At 39.3% G+C, this 27,751-nt stretch overlaps 1 protein-coding gene across 2 annotated transcripts in view; it reads right to left on the reverse strand.

Moving 5' to 3' along the window:
* The window catches only part of LOC105466716 (tolloid like 1), a 226,004-nt gene extending 199,764 nt beyond the window's left edge, over positions 1-26,240 (reverse strand). The window contains exon 1 of one of the 2 annotated variants that reach the window (XM_011715828.3): positions 25,404-26,240. In XM_011715828.3, coding sequence (XP_011714130.1) covers positions 25,404-25,572 — 169 coding nt within the window. In that variant the 5' untranslated portion in view covers positions 25,573-26,240. The remainder of the gene's footprint in view (positions 1-25,403) is intronic. The other variant, XM_011715829.3, reaches the window with a different exon arrangement.
* Positions 26,241-27,751: the final 1,511 nt, after the last annotated feature.

The raw sequence follows: 27,751 nt of genomic DNA on the forward strand, positions 1-27,751 counted from the left end.
ATCCAGGAGCTCGTTGTTTGAAAAGATTAACAAAATAGATAGACCACTATCCAGACAAAAGACAGAAGAATCAAATAGACACAATAAAAAAATGACAAAAGGGATATTACCACTGATCCCACAGACATACAAACTACCATCAGAGAATACTGTAAACACCTCTACGCAAATAAACTAGAAAATCTATAAGAAATGGATAAATTCCTGGACACATACACCCTCCCAAGACTAAACCAGGAAGAAGTTGAATCTCTGAATAGACGAGTAACAAGTTCTGAAATTCAGGCAGTAATAAATAGCCTGCCAACCAAAAAAAGCCCAGGACCAGACAGATTCACAGCCGAATTCTACCAGAGGTACAAAGAGGAGCTGGTACCATTCCTTCTGGAACTATCCCAAACAATAGAAAAAGAGGGATTCCTCCATAATTCATTTTATGAGGTCGGCATCATCCTGACACCAAAACCTGGCAGAGACACAATAAAAATGGAAAAATTCAAGCCAATATCCCTGATGAACATCGACGCAAAATCCTTAATAAAATACTGGCAAACCAAATTCAGCAGCATATCAGAATCACAAAAAGCTCATCCACCATGATCAAGTTGGCTTCATCCCTGGGAAGCAAGGTTGGTTCAACATACACAAATCAATAAACATAATCCATCACATAAACAGAACCAGTGACAAAAACCACATGATTATCTCAATAGATGCAGAAAATGTCTTCAATAAAATTCAACACCCCTTCATGCTAAAAACTCTCAATAAACTAGGTATTGATGGAACATATCTAAATATAATAAGAGCTATTTATGACAAACCCACAGCCAATTTCATACTGAATGGTCAAAAGCTAGAAGCATTCCCTTGAAAACCAGCATAAGACAAGAATGCCCTATCTCACCATTCCTATTCGACATAGTATTGGAAGTTCTCACCAGGGCAATCAGGCAAGAGAAAGAAATAAAGCATATTCAGATAGGAAGAGAGGGAATCAAATTGTTTCTGTTTGCAGATGACATGACTGTATATTTAGAAAACCCCATTGTCTCAGCTCAAAATCTCCTTAAGCTGATAAGTAACTTCAGTAAACTCTCAGTATACAAAATCAATGTGCAAAAATCACAAGCATTCGTATACACCAATAATAGACAAATAGAGAGCCAAATCATGAGTGAACTCCTATTCACAGTTGCTACAGGCAGAATAAAATATCTAGGAATACAACTTACAACGGATGTGAAGGACCTCTTCAAGGAGAACTACAAACCACTTCTCAAGGAAATAAAAGAGGACACAAACAAATGGAAAAACATTCCATGCTTATGGGTAGGAAAAATCAACATCGTGAAAATGGCTATACTGCCCAAAGTAATTTACACATTCAATGCTATCCCCATCCAGCTACCACTGACTTTCTTAACAGAATTAGAGAAAACTACTCTAAATTTCATATGAAATCAAAAAAGAGCCCATATAGCCAAAACAATCCTAAGGGGGAAAAAAAAAAAAAACAAAGCTGGAGGCATCACACTACCTGACTTCAAACTATACTACAAGGCTACAATAACCTAAACAGCATGGTGCTGGTACCAAAACAGATATATAGACCAATGGAACAGAACAGAGGCCTCAGAAATAATGCCACACATCTACCACCATCTAATCTCTGACAAACCTGACAAAAACAAGCATTGTGGAAAAGATTCCCTATTTAATAAATGGTGTTGGGAAAACTGGCTAGCCATATGCACAAAACTGAAACTGGACCACTTCCCTACACCTTGTACAAAAATTAACTCAACATGGATTAAAGACTTAAATGTAAAACCTAAATCCATAAAAACCCTAGAAGAAAACCTAGGCAATACCATTCAGGACATAGGCATGGGGAAAGACTTCATGACTAAAACACCAAAAGCTATGGCAACAAAAGCCAAAATTGACAAATGTGATCTAATTAAACTAAAGAGCTTCTGAACAGCAAAAGAAGCTATCATCAGAGAGAACAGGCCAGCTACAGAATGGGAGAAAATTTTTGCAATCTGTCCGTCTGACAAAGGGCTAATATTCAGAATCTACAAGGAACTTACACAAATTTACAAGAAAAGAAAAAACATCAAAAAGTGGGTGAAGGATATAAAAATTTCTCAAAAGAAGACATTTATGTGGCCAAAAAATGTCTGATGAAAAGCTCATCATCACTGGTCATTAGAGAGATGCAAATCAAAACTACAATGAGATACTATCTCACATCAATTAGAATAGTGATCATTAAAAAGTCAGGAAGCAACAGATGCTGGAGAGGATGTGGAGAAACAGGGATGCTTTTACACTTTTGGTGGGAGTGTAAATTAGTTCAACCATTGTGAAAGACAGTGTGGCAATTTGTCAAGGATCTAGAACCAGAAATACCATTTGATGGCCAGGCGTGGTGACTCATCCCTGTAATCCCAGCACTTTGGGAGGCCGAGGCAGGAAGATTATGAGGTCAGGAGATCAAGACCATCCTGGCTAACACAGTGAAACCCCGTCTCTACTAAAAATGCAAAAAAATTAGTTGGGCGTGGTAGTGGGCACCTGTAGTCCCAAATACTCGGGAGGCTGAGGCAGGAGAATGACATGAACCCAGGAGGTGGAGCTTGCAGTGAGCCGAGATCATGCCACTGCACTCCAGCCCGGGTGACAGAGCGAGACTCGGTCTGAAAAAATAAAAAGAAAGAAAGTAAAAAGAAATACCATTTGGCCCAGCAATCTCATTACTAGGTATATTCCCAAAGGATTATAAATCATTCTACTATAAAGACCCATGCAAACGTATGTTTATTGCAGCACTATTCACAGCAGCAAAGCCTTGGAACCAAACCAAATGCCCATCAATGATTGACTGGATAAAGAAAATGTGGCACATATACACCATGGAATAATATGCAGCCATAAAAAATGATGAGTTCATGTGCTTTGCAGGTACATGGATGAAGCTGGAAACCATCATTCTCAGCAAACTAACACAGGAACAGAAAACCAACCACTACATGTTCTCACTCATAAGTTGGAATTGAACAATGACAACAGATGGACACAGGAAGGGGAACATCACACACCGGGGCCTGTTGGGAGTAGGGGGTTAGAGGAGGGATAGCATTCAGAGAAATACCTAATGTAGATGATGGGTTGATGGGTGCAGCAAACCACCATGGCACGTGCATACCTATGTAACAAATCTGCAGGTTCTGCACATGTATTGCAGAACTTAAAGTATAATAATAACAAAACAAAAAAAAAGACTATACTTTCTCTGCTGAATTGTCTTTGCAACTTTATCAGAAAGCAACAGAAATGGAAGTATACACCTATTTCTGCATTCTCTATTTCATTCAATTTGTGTATCTGTCTCTCTTGATGCCAAAACATGCCCTGTCTCGAGTACTGTAGCTGTAAAATAAGTCTTGAAGGTAAGAGTTATAAGTCCTCTAATCTTCTTCTTCTTTTATAAGATTATTTTGCGTATCCTAGGTTTCTTGCATTTCTATATGAATTTTAGAATTACAGTGTCATTTTTTACAAAAAGTCCTACTGAGTTTTTTGAGGGATTGTGTTGAATCTATAGATCAAGTTAGAGAACATTGCCTCTAATATCTTAACAATATTGAGTCTTCCAATTGATGAACAAAGTGTATCTTCCAATTTACTTAGGTTTTCTTTAAAATCTCTCAGCAATATTTTGTAGTTTTCAGTGTACTGACCTTGCACATACTTTGAAATATTTATCCTTAAAATCAAATATTTTAATGCAATTATCAATGGCAATTTTGTCAATTTCAATTTCTGATTAATCACTCTTATTATATAGAAGTGAAACCAATTTTTGTGTGTGATCATATATCCTGCAATCTTACTAAACTCACATAGCAGTTTATAAGAACTGCTCTATTGGGAATTCCATTGGATTTCCACATAGACAATCACACTGATGACAAACAGAGTTTTACTTTATCCTTTCCAATCTGTATTCCTTTGATTTCTTATTCTTGGCTTACTTAATTAGAACTTGACTTATTGCACTGACAAGATCAGGTGTGGTTTTTCCCAGGAATGCAAGCAGGCCTTAACAAATTAACATGTGAAAAGCAATCAGTGTATTTATCTCATTAATAGATTACATATAAAACATGTAAATGTGGTAAGTTATACTGAATAACGATCACACAATCTGTTTATTGTATAATTTTAAAATTATATTGTCAATTTTTACAGTAGGCATGTGCATGTATACATCACATTTTACATTTAAGCTGTTAATGTCACACATGTGCACACACACACACACATCATTTGACAAAATCTAGCATTCCTGATTAAAAACTTTAGAAAGGTAGTGAAAGGAACTTCCTCAACCTGATAAAGGTCACTCATGAAAAATCTCCAGCTAATACTACCCTTAGTGATGAAAGATTGAATGATTTTTCCCTAAAGATCAGGAAATAATAAGAATGTCTGCTCTCACAACTTCTATTCAACAATAAATTTGATTCTAACCTATTTAACATCTACATTAATCTGTTATTTGCCACAACTTAAGGGACTTCTTTTAACATTTCTCATAGGTTAAGTTGGATGGCAACGAAGTCTTTCAGCTTTTGTATATCCTGAAAAGTATTTATTTCACTTTCATTCATGAAAGATATTTCTGCTGGGTTGTGAATTCTAAGTTGATAGTGCTTTTCTTTCATTATTTTAAAGATGTTACTCTACTATGTACCAGTTTGCATTGCTTACAATAAGAAATCTGCTGTCATTCTTATTCTCCATGAATAACTCTTCTGTATGTTCCTCTGTAGTGTGTTCTTCTCTCTGGCTTCTTCTAATATTTTCTCTTTATCACCGAATTTAATTCAACTTGATTGTAATGTGACATGGTGCAGTTTTCTTCATGTTCCTTGTACTTGGGGATTTGTTGAGATCATTAGATCACACAGATCTACTGTTTTCACTAAATTTAGGAATTTTTGGCCATTATCTCTTCAGACATTTTTCTATACTTTGTCCTCCCCTGCTCCAAACTATCTCCTCTCCAGCAACTTTGATTACTTCAATGTTATAATATAAGATATTCTAGCAACCATTTGTCTAATGATAAACATTTCCACTCTTTGCAGGATTTTTTGACTCTTAAAAGAATACTACAATACTAATTGGGTGCAAGACAACAATGACTGAATTTCAATTTGTTGGTTGCAGGAAATATTTATATTTCAATAAATCTTCTTGAGTTTTATCCTAGGAAGCATTAAAGTTGCTTGGATCCCTTCTGGGTTTTTTGTTTTGTTTTGTTTTGTTTTTATTCTAGCTTTCTAAGGCAGGACCCAAGTGTTTAGATTAGGGCTAAGATTTCCTCCATAACTGTGGCAAACTCTTCTCAATATTCTATGTGATGCTCAATAAATTATGAAGTTGTACAAGTGTATTGCATAAGAATAGGTACCATTACCTGCTCTGGGTGAGCCCCAAGGAATTTTTTTCTCTCTCTCTCTTTTTTTTTTTTTTTTGGTAGTTATTTCCTCAGCCATAGAGAGTGTTCTCCCATTCAGGTACTAATCAGCAGTGAGGTTAATCTTTGGGTTGGAAATTCTGAATACAAGGTAGGGATTCTTTACGTGTCTCCAGAGTTCTTTCTCTATGCAGCTTTCTCTACTCTGATGCTTCACCCTGGAAATTCTAGCTGCATTGGATTCTTTGCATTTCCAGCTCCACCTCTTCAACAGAAGGAGACTCTGGTTTCTGCCTGGATTCCTCAACCCTGTTGTATAGACAGTAAACTGAGGCAATCACAGGGCTCACTTTATTTCTTTTCCATCTCCCAGCAATCACTGTTCTTTGCTGCCTGATGCCCAATGTCTTAAGAACTATTGTTTCATATATTTTGTCCAGTTTCTTAGTTGTTTCAGTCACAAAGATAAATGTAGTCCCTGTTACTCTATTCTGTACAGAAACAGAAGTTCACATTGCTTGAATTTATTAAGATTTTATGTAGTCCTATATCAAGAAGTATAACTCAATTTGGACCAAATATCTTTAAGTAGCGAACACTCAATTACAAGCCCTTATTAATGATAGAGTTTTACAATTATCATCATTCTTTGGGAGCTAATTTGGCCTATAATGATAGTCTCACTCAATGCTCAGTGCTGACTTACATGCAGTCATTAATGACTCAGTGCAAGCACAATTTGGATTTATGTCAAAGAATGACATTGAGGGAAATAGCTACCATCTTGAAAATGAAATCTAATATAAGGTCAGAATAATTTCTTTACAGAAAAAGAAAATCTCTGTAACCAGATAAAGGCTAACAAAGAATGAACATAATGCAAAGGCAGCCAATATAAGGAATGCAAGAGTTTAAAGGGTAAGAGAGTCACTGAGGTGCTCAGAATATAAGCTGCCCCAAAACAAGCATGTGAAATAGGCTAGAGTAATTATCAGGGTTGCTTTCCCACCTTCCTAATGAATATGTTCTTAGCACATTTATGAAATGGGCCTGATCTTTCACATTACTGATTTTCAGGTTAAGGACTTAATAGCTATTCAGAAAAGAGTATTTGAATTTTAAAAGAAAAGGGGCATAAAGGGATCAATGCTTAACTCAAAAAAAATCATTAATGGCATATTTATAGGAAGCCACAATTAATTAGTGAATGGCACCTTGTAGGGCAGTGAGTGATCATTGTAATCAACCTCTATTCATACATACAAGTCAAGCATGATAATTGGAATTTGCTTATGACTTCAGAATAGCATTATGGTGCCTCTTACATGAGGAATTTGGGGTTATAATCTCTAGCAGTCCATTAAAAGATTCATTGCCATAAATTAAACCATAAGATTACCTTTGAGGCCCTGTAACTGAAAGTTATTAGAGGAAATTTTGAGTGGGTGTTGATATGGTTTGACTGTGTCCCCATTCAAATCTCATCTTGAATTGTTCTCATAATCCCCATGTGTCATTGCAGGGACCAGTGGGAAGCAATTGAATTATGGGAGCAGTAACATCCATGCTGTTCTCATAATAATGAGTTCTCATGAGCTCTGATAGTTTTATGAGGGGCTTTCCCCCCTGCTTCACTCTGCACTTCTCCGTGCTGCTGCCATTTGAAGAAGGATGTGTTTGCTTCCCATTCCACCATGATTGTAAGCTTCCTGAGGCTTCCTCAGCCATGCTGAACTGTGAGTCAATTAAACCTCTTTCCTTTATAAATTACCCAGTCTCAGGTATGTCTTTATTAGCTGCATGAGAATGGACTAATACAGTAAATTGGTACTGGTAGAGTGGGGTACTGCTGTAAAGATACCTGAAAATGTGGAAACAACTTTGGAACTGGATAACTGGCAGAGGCTGGAAGGCTCAGAAGGAGATAGGAAAATGTGGGAAAGTTTGGAACTTCCTAGAGACTTGTTGAATGGTTTTGACCAAAATACTGATAGTCATATGGACAATGAAGTCCAGGCTGAGTTGGTCTCAGATGGAGATGAGAAACTTATTGGGCTGGGGCAAGGGTGATTGTTGCTATGCTATAACAAGAAGGCTGATCCACCAGCCTAGAGATCTGTGGAACTTTGAACCTGAGAGAAATGATTTAGGGTATCTGATGGAAGAAATTTCTAAGCAGCAAAACATTCAAGAAGTGACTTGAGTGCTCTTAAAAGTATTCAGTTTTATTCATTCACAAAGATATGGCTTGGAATTGGAACTTATGTTTAAACAAAAGCAGAGCATAAAAGTTTGGGGAATTTATAGCCTGATGAAAAAGAAAAAAGAAAAAGAAAAGAAATTATGATAGCCTGATGAAAAGAAAAAGAAAAAAAAACCCACTTTCTGAGGAGAAATTCAAGCCAGCTGCAGAAATTTGCATAAGTAACAAGAAGCCAAATGTCAGTCTCCAAGACAATGGGGAAAATGTCTCCAGGGCATGTCAGAGGTCTTCATGGCAGCCCCTCCCATCATAAGCCAGAAGGCTTGGGAGGAAAAAATGGTTTCACAGGCCAGGCCCTGGGCCTTGCTGCTTTGTGCATCTCAACACTTGGTACTTAACATCTGAACCATTGCTAAAAGGGAAAAATATGCAGCTCGGGCCATTGCTTCAGAGGGTGCAACCTCCAAGCCTTGGTGGCTTATGTGTGGTGGTGGGCCTGGGGGTGCATAGAAGTCAAGAGCTGAGGTCAAAAACCTCTGCCTAGATTTCAGAAGATGTATGGAAATGCCTGGATGTCCAGGCAGAGGTGCACTACAGGAGCAGAGCCCTCATGGAGAACCTCTGCTAGGGCAGTGTGGAAGGAAAGTGTGGGGTCAGAGCCTCCCACACAGAGTACCCATTGGGGCACTGCCTAGTGGAACTGTGAGAAGAGAGTCCCCAGACCCCAGAATGGTAACTCCACTGACAGCTTGCACCTTATGCCTAGAAAAAGTGCAGACACTCAACACCAGCCCATTAAGGCAGCCAGGAGAGAAGTTGTACTCAGCAAAGCCACAGGGGCAGAGCTGCCCAAGGCCATGGAAGCCCACCTCTTGTATCAGTGTGACTTGGATGTGAGGCAGATGGTCAAAGGAGATCATTTCAGAGCTTTAAGATTTGACTGACCCACTTGATTTCAGGCTTGCATGGGACATGTAGCCCATCTGTTTTGGCTAATTTCTCCCAGTTGGAAGGGGTGTAATCACCCAATGCCTGAGCCCTCACCATATTTAGGAAGTAAGTACCTTGCTTTTGATTTTACAGACTGATAGGCAGAAGGGACTTATCTCAGCTAAGACTTTGGAATGTGGACTTTTGAGTTAATTCTGGAATGAGTTAAGACTTTGGGGGACTATTAAGATAGCATGATTGTGTTTCGAAATGTGAAGACAAGAGGTTTGGGAGGGGCCAGGGGCAGAATGACATGGTTTGGCTGTGTCCGCACCCAAAACTCATCTTGAATTGTAGTTCTCATAATCCCCATGTGTCATGGAAGAGATCTGGTGAGAGTTAATTGAATCATGGGGGCAGTTGCCTCCGTGCTGTTCTCATGATAGTGAGTTTTCATGAGATCTAATGGTTTTATAAGGGGCTTTCTCCCTTTTGCTCTGGACTTCTCCTTGCTGCTGCCATGTGAAGAAGGATGTGTTTGCTTCCCCTTCCACCATGATTGTTAGTGTCCTGAGGCCTCCCCAGCCATACTGAATGAACCATGAGTCAATTAAACTTCTTTACTCTATAAATTATCCAGTCTCGGGTATGTCTTTATTGGCAGCATGAGAACAGACTAATAGAGTGTAAACATTAATTGAGGTCAAAGTTGTATTATTAAAAGTTTCAATAACCATACAACAAGTTAAATCAATTCAACTTATTTTAAATAAAGAAAAAATGGAAACCTTATTAATTGTTTACAAAAAACTGAAATGACTAGTGATGGTGAGCTGCTTCTCTATTAATATCAATAAAACTGAATGCAATGAGTATCAAATAAGCATCAAAAGTTGCAGAAACATATTTCCCAATCCACCTCACTGACAAAGAAAAGCATAATCCTGCCTAGCTGTTCTACAAAGTTAAAGAATAACCAAATCTGCCTGAAGGCAGCACATCAGTACAGGTAACTTGTGACACCACTTTATGCAAACACCGTCTTTCCTCCGCAAATCACAATGGGTAGTTTGAGTTACATTTGGATGTTCTTCCCATGAAATTTGAATTGAATCTTTTCAATTGAAAGGTACAAAAATTTTTACCCTTACAATGAAATGTTTACAAATAATTCAAGAAACTTCTGGATTTATCACACATACACAGGACTGAATGAGTATCCTCAAAAGTCAGCTTAAACAAATGGTGGTTTGATTATTATAAAATCCCCATGTTTAGCAAATTAGATATATGATATATTTTCATAGAGGACCTTATGGTTATATTTGATATATAATGATAAATGAGTTTCGAATAAAGCCATTTAATCATAAAATCTAAGTTCTGTAAGAAAATGCCCTGATGATGTTTAACATTTAAAAGTCCTTGTTAATGACTGCTGTTTCTGTCACAATGACAGACTAGGTACTGGTACCGAGCTTTCTGCATAACTCAATATGCTAGATGAAGTATTTTTTTAAAGCACTGAATGTATCAATAGATGACAAAAGAGTGAAATACATTCATTGCTGGGAGAATGAGAGAATCCAGAGAGATAAGCAGAAGACTAAAGCCAGCTTTCAACTGAGGGCATTTGCCAAAATTTGTTGGCATGACCATTGAATTTTGATGTTTCATAGGGCTTTAAGGATAGAAGACATAGTGCAAGGTCCACCCAAGCTGGAAAGTGTAATACAATAATCCCCCCAAAATCTGGGATTCCCATATCTGGGGCTTCTAAGTATAAGGAAGAATGAAAATTAAACTCATACCACCCCAGGTACTTGCACACAAGAATTTTCTGGAAGCTTGAAACTAAGTAGAGGGGAGAAAAACAAATATCTTCTGAGACCACATAAGCAAGAACCACACCTAAAATAGGTAATAGGTCTGCATTCTGAATTGATATTATGACAGAAGCCTAATACACTCAAGCAGAGAATTTAGTTTAAAGTGATCTTGTGCTGTGATGGAGGAAAAAAAAAAATCTTTTGAAATGTACTAAAGGAATGAATAAAACCCAACAGGAATAGCAGAATGAGGAGAGTTCGAATCTAGAGACGTAAAAAAAAAGAATAGATTATGCCCAAATTGTCTTCATCCCAGGAATGCAAGGTAGGTTAATATTAGTAAATTAATTATTCTAATTTACAATTTAAATGGTGAACTAAGGATAATTATATCATTTTTAGTAAACGCAGAATTCCTAATTTGATAAAAAGTGCCTATGTTTAAAAAAATACCAAATAGAATAACTGGTAAATAATTGAAAGCATTCCCTTTAAAATTAAGAACAGAGCAAACTAGCCCTCAGTCAGCACTTCTGTGCAACACTGGGACGCTGTCAGCACAGCAAAAAAATAATTAAATTAAATTAAAAACATAGGGACTATAACGGAAGAAATAAAACCACATGTTTATTTGCAGATAATCTCATTACCTGTATGAAGAATATATATATAAATTATTAAAATGCACAAGACTTTTAATGTTGGATAAAAGGTAAAAATATAAAAAATCAAACACATTTCTACACAATAGCAACAAATGGTCTTAACAATAATTTTTAAAGCTACATTATATCATCAAAAAATAAAAATATATGAATAAATCTACATCAAAAGCATGCACAAATTACAGATAAAAGTATTAAATATTAAACAGTATTTAAGGAGGCCTAAACAAATACAGATATATACCATGTTAATGGATTAGAAGGTTCAATATTATAAAAATAATTCTCTTTAAAATAACCCATACATTCAATGCCATGGCAATCAAAATGTAAATGTTGAGACTCGACAAGTTGATTTCAAAGTTAATATGGCATCACAAAGTCCAAATTTAACCAATATACGCCTGAACAACAACAACATGAGGGGACCTGTAATACCAAATAAAGGATTATATGCAAGTCAAAGGGTTCTCAAAACCAAATTCAATTGCTTTACAAAACACAAACTTGTTTTTTTATTGTTTTATACTTTGTTCATCTGTATCACTGTCTACCCAGTCACTAAAGTATGAAACCAAAAAGTCATCTTTGACTCTTCCTTTTCTTTTCTTTTACTTTCTTGACCTTCATCCCAAGGTCATCCAGCTGGTCACTTGTCTCTTACCTCCAATCCCTCTTTTCTGTGGCTACTGACATGGTGCAAATGCAAGCACTCATCCAGTGCTTGCCTGTACTTGTACTATAATCTAACAAGCCTCCCTCCTCCCACTTTCTCATTACTTCTTCCACCAACTACACCAGCTCACTCTTTACCTCCTAACATCTCTTTACAACATATGACTATAATCAAGCCAATGATCTGCTTTAAATTTTCAGTAAGTTCACTTCTCACCGCCAATAGGATCAAGGTCACAACCCAGGCTTTAAAGATCCTTTACACTATCTTTCAGAATCATTTTTTGCCAAAGCATTAACCCTTACACATCCTTTGCTCTGTCCACATTAGACCATTTGCCACTCCCTATATTTTCATAAAATTGAAGAACTTTCAGAGCTTCAGCTTTTATCTTAGTTATTTGACTCTAAAGTTTTGCCCCATCTTTTCTCCAGGAAGAAAATTACAGGACTTCAAGATCCAGCTCAAATGTCACCTTCCCTGAGACGCATAATTAATGCATTCCCTCCTCTGTGCTACCATAGAACAATCAGCCCTCCATATCCACAGATTCAACCAACTACAGATGGAAAATATTCAAAAATAAATAAATAAATGCAATGGTTAAAAAATATGAATTTTTAAAATACAGTATTATTATTCCCATAGCATTTATATTGTATTAAGTGTTACATGGAATCTAGGGGCGATTTCAAGCATATGAGAGGACTGAGTGGTTTATATTCAAATACTATGCCATTTTATATATGGGACTAGAGCATTCTCAGATTTTTGCTATCTGCAGGGGTGCTGGAACTAATCCCCCATGAATACCAAGGGAGATTGTACTTTGTTTACTGCATTTTTATCTTGATAGTTAAAGTATTTGTTACTTTTTTCTAGTAGATTTTGAAATCCTTTTAGGAAGAGAGCACATCTTATTTGTGTACCCCCCAAGCATATTGCTGAAACATACCATGTGCAAAATAGTGCTTTTCTTAATTTCAGTCTGTGCAGTGCATCATAGTTTACCAAGACCTTACACATGTAATCATTCCATGTTTCATAGACCAGGGATCACTATCCCCACATTACAAATGTGTGAACGTAAGCTCTGAAGCATTATGTAGGTAGACCAAGATAATATATTTAAACAAAACAGCCAACACTTGCACCTAGGTCTCCTACAGAATATCCAGCGCTCTTCTAATTCAATTACACTACCTAGATTCATGTTATCGATTTCTATTGGGCTTCCTTCTTACTATTATAAAAGCCACAAAAGTGAAACTTGCTTTGGTGATGATTTGTTTGACAATTTAAACTCATCAAAAAAAATACGTAAAATGAGTTAACAAGAATAGTTCCTTACTAGACACTTTAAGAAAAACAGAGGTTTGTGGAGCTGAATTTTACGAAAATAAGTAACAATATCCAATTATGCCAAGTAGAATTATATTTTCAAGGATATATTCAAGTAATTAATTAATATAAGGATATATCTGTTAACATGTCATGTACTTGGTAAAATGCTTTCAGTCAGAACAATTTTCCTGCGGTTTCATTGCCTGTAGTTCTTGTTCTCTCCATTATGAACACTGACCTCAAACTCGACAGAATAGGCTTCCCTCATCCCAATATACCAATCCATTTTTTCCTGTGAAAACAATCCGACTGAACAACCTTCAATTCTGATGGTAATGTGACACTAACATGTTCTGATACATATGTAAGATACCTGCTATTCTCACACACCTTGATACTCTTTTAGTAGTTTTTTTTTGGGGGGGGGAAGTAATGAGGTAGGAAGAGGGAGGGAAATTTAGGCATAGATTGCTTTCAGGGTTAATTCTGGCAGACAAGTCATGAAATTGCATGGCCTACTTCAGGGCCTACGGTGGCTGCCATGATATGAACAAAACCGTCAGAAACCTGAGGGTTTATCAAGAGTGACCCCTGGAGAGATGTGAACAACTTCCCCTTCCTCTCGGTGTACAGCATTAAGCCCCCAGCACTGCAATTTCTTGGTACCACTTGAGAGGCGCTCTTGCTTCCAATGTCAGAGACACCAGGATTCAGACTGCTTTAGGCCTTGAACAGCCTTAGAGACTTCCAAACCTCAGAGGCTGAGGCCCAGTAAAACCAAGGGATGTCCTGAGGGCAACACAAATACAGCTACAGAACCAGTACTGGAATTTACATTTCTTGACTACCAGTCTAGTTTGTTTCCAGTTTTCATACCACTACCCAGATAAGATTATTTTTTAAAAAGCAAAACTTACATTTACTTTTCAAAATCACAGTAGAACAGGAGAAATAAAAAGAGTAAACATTCACTTCATTCATTTTACTGTTTATTTTGGCTTCTACTGACCTATAAATGTAGAAAAAGTGAACCCGGTAACTTCAAATGTATTTAAGAATAAGGATATAGTGTGAAGAACAGAATTGTGCTCTGCCAAATAATGTGGGAGAACATGAGAAACAAGTTGACATTTATTTATTTTATTTTATTTTTTTTATTTTATTTTTTTTTTTTTTTGAGACAGAGTCTCACTCTGTCACCATGACTGGAGTGCAGTGGTACAATCTCGGTTCACTGCAACCTTCACCTCCCAGGTTAAAGCAATTCTCCTGTATCAGCCTCCAGAGTAGCTGCGATTACAGACACTCGCCACTGCACCTGGCTAAATTTTATACTTTTAGCAGAGACGGGGTTTCATCATGTTGGCCAGGCTGGTCTCGAACTCTTGGCCTCAGGTGATCCACCTGCCTTGGCCTCCCAAAGTGTTGGGATTACAGGCATGAGCCATCGCACCCGGCCACAAATTGAAATTTTAAAATCAAGTTGTGTGATTTTAAAACCAAGCTGCTTACACAGACTACTTCCAAATATCTGCATAAGTAATTATTGGTTACACTCATACTAGTCCTCTGTCAAATAACAAAGCCTACAAAGTACTTACTTAAAAGTTGCAGTGCTCTCCACAAAGCATTACATTGATATTATATTAATCTTCATTTATCTTGAGTAAAGAAAAATCCAGCAAAAATGTGTAAGAATACATATTCAGATTATCATAATTTATAACAGTATCTATTTTCTAATGCTAAATTAAAATAACTTTAGCATGCAATTGTGTTATTAATACATAAACAACTATTTATACGTGAGTAATCATCCACCTGCAAATGGCAATGTGAAGACTGTACTAGGTGAGGCACGCTTCTGTAAACCCCAAGGATAAATCTGTTTCCTTCATAAGAATGTTGAAAAACTGTTTAATGAATTAATGAATATTTGTAGTTTAGAGCCATGTGCTCAAACTTAGCTCTGTGTAAACATAGATTGTGAATATCTAAGCTCTTCAAATTGATCCAGATGGCAAACACAATCTGAACCAGAAATTACCGAAAGACTATATATATAGCCAAGATTCTATTCACACTTCAGTCAACGTGAATTGAAAATTGTCAATATATTTTGAGTGTATTAGGCATATGAGCAGATAGCCAAGAGAACAACATCTGAAAAATCTTTCTATTGGTTGCCTCTGGTATCTTTTCAAACAAGGTCTACTTGGGGGATTTATCTTCTCAGTTGAAAAGTTCAGAGGACTTGAGATATGAAAGTGTTTTAACACATGGGAAGAAACAAAGACCTTTATCCCACAAATGGTTTCATAAAGATCATCTCTCCACAAATGAGTAGTTGTGATTAAAAATCCTCCACATCTTACACATTTATACTACTGTGAATAAAATAATACAGTGTTTGTTATGTTCCAGAAAAATTGATATGTACTTTACAATTACTTAATTGTTATAACAACATCATGAGAATTATAATATCACCTTTATTTTATAGCTCAGAAAACAGAAATGTAATGGGGTTAAATAACTTGCCGAAAGCCACACATGGTTATTATGTGGGGGGTTTAGTATTGGAACTCATGGCCCTGTCACTCCAAAGCCCACATTTTTAATAGATTATTTTTCTGTCCCCTTGAAACCTGAAAAAAATAATTTTTAAACCAAATCCAACCTGCAAAAAAGTACCCATATAAAAAAGAAAGAAAATGAAAGGCAGATCTCGGCAGCCCATTGAGTCCAGAGTTTTGAATTCAAAATCTGATTCTATCACTGGGAGATATAAACCAAGTTACCTTAAAACACTCAGCTAAAAGTGCCATTCAATACCAGAATAAGATTTAATATAGGACACTCGTTTTTGAAGCATACAGTTTTGTGTATGAAGCCCCATGCTATTTCTGAGTTCCATTGTATACACCAGAGATCTGTTCTTACTATAACTATTTTCATCGTGGAACAAACTGGAAGTATATCCTATAATCAATATCTTCTTTCTGTGCGTTAACTCTTGGTCACTAGTCCATCTGTTCTTACTGCACTATTTTCATCCTTGAACATGTATCTTCTTTCTGTGTGTTAACTCTTGGTCATCAGTTCACCCAGCAAACTGCTCACAAACATCTTTCTAAATAGAAACATACAGCAACTTGGAAGGCTGGGGCAGGCGGATCACCTGAGGTCGGCAGTTCGAGACCAGCCTGACCAATATGGAGAAACCCCATCTCTACTGAAAATATAAAACTAGCCGGGCTTGGCGGTGCCTGCCTGTAATCCCAGCTTCTCGGGAGGCTGAGGCAGGAGAATCCCTTGAACCCAGGAGGCAGAGGTTGCAGTGAGCCGAGATCACACCACTGCACTCCAACCTGGGCAATAAGGGCAAAACCCACCTCAAACAAACAAAAAAAAGAAACATAAAGCAACACAGAGGCCCTGATTTAGGTCATTATTTCCTTTACCCGTTCCAGCTACCAAAACCCAATTATTCTGACCCTGGTGACTGCCTGCCAGCTACACTGCATTCAGGTTTAGTGATATACTATTTCTTCTCTTGGGACTAAAGAATATACATATATAAAAGAAAATTTTCCCCTAGGTCTTAGGTAGAAAAGAAGGAGGCAAGAAAAAAATGAGAAGCCTGTTTTACCAGATTTTGTTCTACCACTTGTTAGGAAACAAGTACAAGCAGGAATTCTTCATCCTAGAAAATATGATAATTTGCTAAATAATAATATGTTTTCTTCAAAAAACCTATAATACCCGTATAGTAAATATTACATATGATATACATTTTGAATTTGCCAGACTTCCTCCTCTTAGGAAACCAGGCCAGAGTTCCAAGAAGTTTATTTGATCCTATTATCTCTAAAAGTTTTCAAGCATTTGACCTTAGGCTTTTAGACAAGTTAGGATTGAATAAAGTGAAGTTATTTAAGTAACTTCACACAGCATATTTGTTTTCTCAAAAGCATTCACACATCATTTACATACATAGTGTACACTGTAAACCACTTTCCTGAATTTTTTTCAACTGCATTTGAAAGGATGTTCTTGCACTCTGTATGGGCTCATAATCATGAATTCAATGAATACTCAGCAAATTTAGAGTGTGAAACAACACATTACCACACAAAATGTCAGAGCCTGTACCAGCAACAGGGCACTCACGACTGAATTCTACCCACATCCAACCCAGCCCCTGTCTTAATGGACATGGAAGGCCTGCTTTCACAATGCATATACTTGAGGCTACACACAGCATTGTCTCCCCTACACTGTTCACCCTCAAACATGTCTCTAATCCTGTTAAAATTAGTCATTTGCATTTTTGTTTGTTTCATCCATAAGTAGGTGTTTCATTCGTAACTTCTCACGCTAAGAGAACGCTCTCGAGAGGGAGGAGGCCATGCACTACACTCCATGTGATTATAAAGTTCTGGTCTTACTCTGACAATACAGTACGTGGCTTATAAAAACGCAAGAACACTAAAAGCAAGATGCAATCTCAACAAAGAAATCACAATGGATGGATGTCCACCACCATGTACACTGACAGTCTCACTACATTTGTGCTGGCTGTAGAGCCAAGTGTGAGAAATTTGAAAAAGGAAAGTCATCAGAAATATAGAAACTCGAGTTCAAGCCCTCACCACTTGTCCGTTTTCCTCATGTATCCAGAAGGAGCAATAATGTTAATTGATGGGAATACGGTGAAGACAGGAGACTAGATTTTTTAATGCAAAAATGTAAACTATGTTATGATGACGTGAGCCATGAAGATACTTCCTAGATATGTGGGGTACTTGAGATAGGTGAGGACTCCTTCCCTTCTTTAATATTCTCCATTTGGTGTTTCTGAATTATTCATGGTGTTCCTCCCTGGGATATTTGAAAGGTTTTAACTTCCATGCAATGAGGCATATACTTAATTATCTTTAATCTGAATATGAAAAACAAAATACCATAAGCCCCAACTGTTAGGTATTTGTGCTCTGAAAAGAATAGGGCAGAAGAACAAAGTTCCATCTTTTCTGAATGGTCAGTCAACTGAGCTAATGCCAAGGTGGTTTCCAACACTTTACAATAAACTGAGATTATTCCAATAAACTCTTCAAATACACTCAGAGCCAAAGAAGATTGCTCAGAAGACACTTACAGCAGCAACCGGTCCAGGAGCTACCGAGGTGACTGTGTGGTACACAATCCATGTGCTGACAGTTTAACACAGATGAGAAATGTAAGGAATGAGGGAACTATTCCACCCTCTACCCCTCCAACTCTGCCTCACCCATCACACAAATTAAATGTCATCATTGGAAAGCTCAACAACGCAGAATATTTAAAACGCTGAGCGTAAATATATGCCTTTTATCTCCACCTCTGTAGCAACTCCCCTGACTTGTAAAATGGTACAGTGCGTTAAAAACTGTTGAAGTCTTTTTTAAACACTGAGTTGAATGTTTCGAGTAGCATACCAATACATAAAACTAGATTTGAGTTGGGAAAAAATAATATATTTAGAGCACTTCTGACCCATTTAATGTATGGTTTCAACTTTTTAGAATTATCATTCAAGGAAGTTCTTTTAAAAAAATGTAGTGGATAGCAATTTTTTAAGCTTAAACTCTAAATGTAAGTTGCAGGAGAAGAGTTGAGTAAGATAAACACCACCTTGCTTCACTTTCTGGATTTCAGTTAACACCTAATTTAGTAGACTTCTTAATACAAAATATATAGTTGAGCTCTTTAGAATAGCTTGACAGGATTAGCACACATTCTATAAAGAGCTGACAAAACTAGCAGTCCATTAGCCAGTCCACAATATCTCCAAGTCCAATAGTCAGCATTCCATTTTTAGGGCTCACAATGGCAAGAATGAAATAAATAAGCAAGGGATTCCCTCCTCCTGCTTTCTGGAAAAGAACACAGTCTATGTCATTCATTCCATAGCTTTGAGGTTATATATATTTTTAAGTTTTCCTCCCCAAGTGTTAGTATTCAATAGATAACTAAAGACAAAAACCACGAAAGCCATATTGCTAAATCATTCTGCCATATCCAGGGTTGGGGAGAGGACTCTGCACTCCTCAATTTAGGAAGGATAAGTCCACAATTAATTCCAGATCCTGGAATATGAAAGAACTGTAAGAGGTTTCCAAACTCCCCTCATCCTGAGGATGAGGAAATCCTACATCCTCAGGAACCTTGCCAGGCCCCTGAGTCCTGGCCTAAGTCTGAGCTCAAGATGCTGCAGGGGGGAGTTCTCACAGTTCAGGGGAGCAACATGGCTCCCCCACCCCCACCACTTCCCTAGACACCAGATGGTCTCAGCAGGATGTGCAATACCTCATTTTAAATGGATTATTTGCCTCTGTCTTCTCTAAGTGTTCTTAGAAAAGCTTAAGGAGGGTCCTAGTTTTACATACTTTAAGCAGATGGGTCTAAGGCACTATTAGAATAAATAATATTCTAAAATGAATGATGGCAAATTATCTGCACTTGATACTACCTACCTGAGTTCCAGAAGAATCGCTTTTCTATAAGCGATCACGTCAAGACCTCAATGATTGAAAGGTGTGAAGGATGATTAAGGTGACTAATAACCATAAGAAGGTTTGTAAAGAATATGGTTTTAACTATTGGCAAGTAAGTCTCAATTTCACATGAGAGAAAAATGCTAAGATGTTCAAAAATAGGATTCCTGCATACACAATAGAGGAAGACAATATGGTTTCTGAAGGAGGAACCATACATGGCTTATACTAGGCTTTCATAGAAAAGGAAACTGTCAGTCGGGTGCTCACACCTGTAATGCCAGCACATTGAGAGGTTGAGGCGGGTGAATCACTTGGTTCAGGAGTTCAAGACCAGGCTAGGCAACATGGTGAAACCCTGTCTCTGCAAAAAATAAAAAATAAATAAAATACAAACAATAAAATTAGCTGGGCATGGTGGCATGCACCTGTAGTCCCAGCTGCTACGGAGGCTGAGGTAGGAGGATTGCTTGAGCCTAGTAGGTCGAGGCTGTGAGCCAAGATCGTGCCACTGCACTCCAGCCTGGTGACAGAGTGAGATCCTCTCTCAGAAAGAAGAAGAAGAAGAAGAAGACGAAGAAGAAGAAGAAGAAGAAGAAGAAGAAGAAGAAGAAGAAGAAGAAGAAGAAGAAGAAGAAGAAGAAGAAGAAGGAGGAGGAGGAGGAGGAGGAGGAGGAGGAGGAGGAGGAGGAGGAGGAGGAGGAGGAGGAGGAGGAGGAGGAGGAGGAGGAGGAGGAGAAAAAGGAAGCCATCATCAGGGTAAGAGGGAAAGCTGCGGAATTATATGTTAACTTTTCCATATGAACTGTTTCACCTTGACCTAACGAGGCCTACATTGAGTCAAGTAGGGTTGACTGGGCACCTACTTGAAATAAGAATTCTATGCATTATTACACCAACTAGCTAAGAGAAGGGGTTCCACTTAGGTTTTGAATTTGTGAATGAAACTATCCAGAAGCAAAACGTGGGACGATCTCAGGAGACTATGTAAACAAACAAAAAGGATGGAAAAGAAGAGCTTTTGACCTCGCTCAGTCTGAGGGAATATATTTAAGAAAAAAAAAATCTATCTTTTTCATACCTAATAACAGTAACTGCCATTGTGGACCAAATATGGATGTAGGCCCTCAAGACAAAGACTAAGGAATTACTGTTGACAAAAGAGGAGCAGAATTCAAATGTACAGAATATAATGCCTTATCCATCCCTTTTGCAAACAGCGTATTTTGGCCACTTCTGAGTTGGCACCCAAGGCAAGAAGAGAAAAAAAAAAATCAAGATCTGAGGAATGAAAATTAAAACAGAAGAAACTGATTAGGTGAGGCAGCTCTATGAAACACATTTGTAAATGAGAGTGCAGCAGTCTAGAGAGGCACCGACTAAGAAATAAATGTTTGGACATCTAAAACTACGATGGAATAAAGATATGGAATAGGATATCTAATTCGAAAATGGCCAGTTCAGCTGGAAAGTACAACACTGAGGGCCAAAAGAACGAGGCAATGTAACCTAGAAATTATAAACTGAGGAAAATTATCACAAGGCCTAGCATACTAGGACGCTGGAGCACCGACTATAAAGAAAAGCAAAAAGAGTTTTCTAAAACACCAAAAGCCTATTTCTATATAGACAGGCTTGCAGATGCTCCTCTACAGGCAAATTTCACCTTGCAAGGCACTGACCTTTAATCATGCTTGGGGTTTTTTGTTTTTTTCCAAAATTAGGAGTCATTTACTCAGGAGCTTCTAGGTAGAAAATCTTTTGTCAAGGTGTTCACAAATGTCTACAGAGAGTAAGGATATCATTCTGCATACACATCTTACTCCACCAATTCTATATGCCTCTACCCAAGATTCAAAACATTAATTTCTTCAATTTCTCCTATTAGATATTCTATTTGCAGTTGCCTGAGCTTTCCTAATATTCTCTTAAATATACATAAAAAAAAAGATGGAAAGGAAGAAAGAAGAAGGGGAAGAAGGGGAGGGAGGAAAAAAGCAAGGAATGGAAGGGAGGGAAGAAGAGAAGGAGAGAAGAGAAGGAAGGGTATGTGCTAATACACAGTTACTTCATCAGGTATCTGCTTTTCCATGTGATCTGTACACATACTTGGCAGAAGATTAATTTACAAACTAAATTTGCCCAGGCTCTTCACAGATATTAATACTCAGATTAACACTTATTTCTATAGTACGACAATGAAACAGGACACCTCAGTCTCTACTCTGGAATGAGCGCCTGCAGCATCAGCTTCCCAATGTCCCTTGGGACCTTCCTGACCTAGAGAGTAAGAGCAATGTGATTACATATTCAGGTGATTGTGTACTGCACTGATGAAAGACAGCCAGACATTCTTTTGAATTATCTGTATCTTTGTGTATATCTACTCATATAGAGAAATAAAATACCTATATTTTATCCTAATGGATTTGGCTACATAAATATATCCGCAGTTGTGTGGGTATATTTACCTACTATCACTTATACCTATAATGTCTTTCTGAGTAAAAATTCTATCAAATTAAGACAAGGATTCCTTTCTACCCTATAGTTTCATGAACTTGAAATCAGAGTTCTGATAGGTAAACAAATTGCATTCTATTTCACAAATGTGTTGAGGATAGTACAATTTTTAAAGTTGTAATTGAGAAGCAAATCTCATTGGGTAACACACATTTGATCTTGTTTAGAAAAGAAGTTTGTAAATGGCAGTATCAACCAGTCTATAGATATCAAGAAGGTATTCAGAACATATTAAATTCCTAACAGTAGTAATCCATTCCTGTGATAAACATTAAAAACCAGTTCTGATTTCTGTCCTCAAGGATTTGAGTTTCGAAAATCTGAAGCTATGTTCCTCACTTCACCTATATCAGATATGCAAGTAATCGCATCTCTGTTAGTCTGGATTCCTGGTAAACCTGGACTAATACCTATTATCTTCTCAATGAAAGCCTCCAAAAGGCCCACAATGAATGTAGTGTAATTGTCAGATACAGCCAGACTTTGCAGCCAGGAAACTTGGAATCAAGTTCTGAGTAATCCTAACAAAGACATGTAACCTCACTGGGTCTCTGTTTTCCTACGTGTAAAATGGGAAGAGTAACAAACTCTACCATATTGAGCTGTTGTGAACACCAGCACTCAAAAGTGCTTTAAAACCACAAAGCCATGATTGTCGTTGTGATACCAAGCCACTGTGTATTTTAAGGAATATGAAGACCCTGTTAGAGAAGCTCAGACAGGCCCCTTTATTTCATGGGCCATGCTCTCCAATCTGTTATTTGGAAAGGGCAGATCAAAGGTGCCCCAAGTGTCTGGAAAGTACCTTCTCTTTTGCTTTTGCATGGCTGTCTTTCACAGAGCTGTCCCCATCTTCCTTATCTCAGTGACCTTTTTTTTTTCTTTTTTTTTTTTTTTTTTTTTTGACTCTTGCTTGGGATTTCAATGTATTATTTCATTTTTTTTCCTGTTATTGGAACTTTGATTTGACTTTCCCAGTGCTAGAAAGGAGGCACTAAAATTTTGCCCGTCTTTAGCCAAGACGGTAAATTGAAGCCTAAATTCAAAAGCAGGGTGGTAATTTTAAAAGGGACTCATATTCTGTGCATACTTCTTAGCCCTCCACTTAAGCCATTCTTATTTCTCTCTCATTACACACACACATGCATGCGTGTGAACACACACACAGGTGTGTACTGGTATGCCTCTTCTCAAAAACAGAGAAGAAATAAGATTAGGGTAATAATCCATTCAACGTTGGTTTTGTTGTTGCTTTACTTTCAGCAGCTTTATTCAAAAATAAACCAGCATCAAAGGGGAAACAAAAAGTAAATGCTATTAAAGTTTTTTTTTGTTTGTTTGTTTGTTTGTTTTTTACCTAGATGTTTATTTGCTAAAGAAACTAAACATTAATGTCTGAGGTGTGTTTCAATACACATGGTGCAAATACTTATCTGCTTGAATCTTTCACACAACAAGGTATCAAAGTAGATGTTTTCCTACACAATCTGTTGAAATAATGTACTTCATCTCTACCCTACCATAAACAAGAAAACGCACAATTTTCAGCAAGTTACAACATTATTCAAAAGAAATTTCTTAGCAAAAAGTACATTTAAGGAGTTGCAGAGAGCAGATTCTGAATGCCCAGCCACTGGTCACCCACCACAGCAATCAGCATCTCCTTGTCCAAACCATCCGGGGTGGCCCAAGAAACTTTCAGTGGGAAAATAGATACAGTTATTAAAAGTGACAGCAGGAAACTTATCAGCAAAACCGAATTAAATCAGAATTCTGAGTTCCAGCCTGACAGGCTCCTGCTAAGCTACTCTGAGTTTTGAATAAGTATCTGCACTTAAGGGTGCACCGAGAAAGACATGATAATGTGAACAGAACACACATACACTTTTTGTCAGAACAATGTGTCATCAAAGGTAAAAATTAACTAGGGAATTTCCAGCATTGTTCTTCATTGTGTACACCTCTCCTTCCTCCAGGCCCAAGAGAGGATGAATAATGCTTATCTGGTTATGGAAGGGAAGAAAACCCAGTCACCGAGCACGGAATCTGGAGAACCCTAGGTATACTTGACTTTGTCCACTCCCTTCCTCTACGCTTCGCTAAAGCCCACACCTCTTGGGATGGAACCCAACGTGCCTTCCGCTTACAAACCGCTCCACTAGGTTAGCCCCAACCACCGTGCAACCTTTACGAAGTTATTCGTGCGTCCACACTGAGCGCGGATCACCTCAGCCACAGCCCAACACAGCAAGGAACGAGGAGTTCACGGAGCCCGGACAGGAGCCTCCGCCAGTGCTGGGCGCCCCCAGGCGCTGCGCTCACGTGGTAGCGGCCCCGGGCACGTGCGTCTCCGACCTTAGGCGGCGAGAGGGAAGCGCCGCCCCGCGCGCGAGAGAGGCTGGCAGCGGCGCCAGAGGCGTAGAAGGGAGGGGAAGGACCTGGGACATTCAGGGACCCTGCGAGGCGAGAAGCTGAGCTTCAGGCAGTGCTGGTCCGACTGCATTTCCCTGGGGTGTCAGCAGGAAGGAAGACACAAGTTTGAATGGGGTAGCAACTTAAAAACATTTTTTTTCAGTTTATTTTAAATGGGCAAATGCATCAGAATCCCGTCTAGAAGTGAGTTATTCCGAGATTGTCACAATCCCCTTCTAGCCTGGAATCCACACTTGAAATTTCTGGTAAAAGAGGGAGCCAAGGTGTCTGGAGGTAGCAATGCCATCCTCCAGTGTCTTTTGGGAAACCCTGCCCACTCGGCCTCGAACGAGCGCTGGGAAACCGCGCCCTGGTGGGGGGCGGGGGGAAGAAGGCGGTGTCCCTTCCAGATGCATAAAGCCCGCTGAGTGTTGGAATTTAAAACCTACAGCAGCCAGCTATATTTACGACTTGTTTCATTTCGGTGGGGGAGGAGAGAGGGATCAGAAACTCCAGGACGTTATTCCCAAACTGGGAGATGGGAGCTTGGCAGCGGATCCCACTAGCATAGAACTCTCGTTAACTGGGGCCGCAGCGGCTGCCACTCGCGGGTGGGGAAGGGAAGAGAAAGGAGGGGGAGAGAAGGAGGGGCGGCGGAGGGGCTGACGCGGGAGGGAAGGAAACAGGTGAGCTCCCACCGCCACCCATCGGAAACCCAGCGCAGCGGCCCCCGGCGCGCCACCGTCCCAACCTGGAGAGCCACTGTCCCAACCTGGAGAGCCACTTACCGGCTTTACACGGGTCCTTGTAATCTATAGTCTCTGTTTTATCCTCTTCGTTCCCATCAAAAGTGTAATCATAATCGAGGCCAGCGCAGACCCATAGCTCCCCGTAGAAAACAATCCCCGAGGCCACCAGCCACACGAGCATCCTCAGGGAAAGCTTTTCCAACCCCATCCTCCTCCCCCGGAGGAAAAGGAGGGGACGGGACCGGAGGTTAGGCAGCCGCGGTCCGCGCTGATGTGCGGGGCTAGGGGCACCGGTGCTCTTCTCCCCACCGGGAGGCTCCTCGGCGGGACCGCGGTGCTCAGGTGTCCGGAGACATGTGGATGCCGCCGGGACGGTAGAGAGGGCAAGCACTGCCTGTTACCCCCAGTCGCAGGGAGAAGTTGGCTAGGGGCCCGCGGGTGGGCGGAGGGCAGGTAAGGAACTCGGCATTCGGAGGCGGGGAGGGCGCAGGCAAACTCGGCTCTGGCGGCGCGGGCGCTCGTAGCCTGCCAGATCGTTCTTCTGGCTGCCGAACTTCCCGCGGCCGCGGCTCGGCCAGCGGCGCCCCGCGGGTTCAGCTGCCACCAGTGCTCGGGCTCCCGCGCCGCGTCCCCGCTGCTGCCAGGACTCCGCGGCCGAGCGCGAGCCGCCGCCGCCTGAGCCCAAAGCCGCCGCCGCCGCTCCGAGAAGATGAATCCGGTCTGCACATCAGCACATCTGAATTGAAAGGGGAGACCGAGGAAGGGGGTGGGGGCCAGGCATTTCTACGCCGCGAGACCTTAAAAGCCTGCAGAAGCCAGCAAAGCAACTGACTGCAAGAGAGCAAAAGTGTGAGGATTTGGGGATGCACTGTTTGCCTTCCCCCCGCCAGCCTGTCTTTTTACCCTCTTCCTAACTTGAAAAAAAAAAAAATATTCGCACCATCTAACCCAATCACTTGCATCCTGCTTACTTATTCATACAATCAGGGTCAGGATCCGGGCCACAGCCTCCTCTCTTGACTTCTTTTGATAGCCTTAGACAAACAAACAGACAGGAGCGCGCTGACAATTCCATTTATATTTTACCAAAGATAAAAATGAATATATTATGTATCTGAGTTGGTAAACAACAATTAATAGATGATGTACGTGTCAGTTGAAAGTGCCAGACCGGGGGTGGAGCGAAGGATCGTGATAACTTAGCTGCAAATCCATATTTCCCCTCCCCCCAAATAAACAGCGAGTGTGTATTTCTTTCCTTTGCTGCTGTTTAACCTTAGAGCAGGGCAGGAATGGAGGAAAAGTGTGCAAGTCTTCACGATTTTGGTAAGAAAATAAACAGACTACTGTAAAAGTCTCCTAACCAAAAAAGTTTTGCTAAGAACTAAGATCCTCAGAACTGCAATTAAAAAAAAAAAATCCAAAATCGAGTTACAGATTGCAGCAGCAGGAAACGCTGAGACCTTGCCGATGGGCTGGCGCTATGGCTCACGTGGGCGCAGGAAGGGAAGTTGGATGGAATACTCGGGAAGCAAATTTTCTGTGACAGTTCTGGCGCCCGTGAGCAGAGTTGCTCTGTATCCTTCGGCTTCAGTAATGTTTTACTTCTTCAGAGGAGAGGGTGTAAAACCTGGCAGGAGGGTCAGCGAGGTAAACCACATGTCAGCCGAGCAGACTCAAGACAAACACAGGTTGTGGGAAATTGGGGAGGAAAAAAATCAGAGGAAATCTCTGCAAAACCCCTGTTGTGAGCAATTCCGAGGTTTCCCCACATCTGCAAGTAGTTTCCAAAATAGGTGAGATGACTTCTCCCCCAACAAGCTTCGAAGGGACTAGTGATTGGGAGCTTTGCTTTTCCAACTAAATCTTTAACTGTCACTTTAGCAAGGACTTGTTAAAAAAAAAAAAAAAAAAAAAAAAGCCTTACATCTTATTTAACTAGTGTTCCCCGGATCCAAGTTATCATCTGGAGAAATGTATGAAGTTAAACACACAAACACACACACACACACACACACACACACACACACACACACACCACACCCCTTTGATGATAAAGTCATCTTTGGTTTGGAGATTTTACTAGGTTTTATTCATGTTTGTTAGAGAAAAGTAAGAAGCCAATCTTGAAAAAGCACCAACTATTTTCAACTTAAAGTATAGCAAGGCTAGGTGGAACTGAACTGACCAAATGTTCTTTACAAAACTGGGTCTTTCTCAGAGGTCACTGCAATAATGGAGCTTCCCTTCCATAGATCTTAAACTCCTAATGCCCAGATTTTTAAAAGAACATGTTCAATCAGCAGGTAGAGGCGTTTGATTTTGAAATCTCTTGCTGAGTCATTCTCAAATTCTCTTATCCATCCAAAAAAAAAGTTTGCATAATT

This window comes from Macaca nemestrina, chromosome 3 (assembly GCF_043159975.1).
Source record: "Macaca nemestrina isolate mMacNem1 chromosome 3, mMacNem.hap1, whole genome shotgun sequence".
In the NCBI taxonomy this organism is placed as follows: Eukaryota; Metazoa; Chordata; class Mammalia; order Primates; family Cercopithecidae; genus Macaca; species Macaca nemestrina.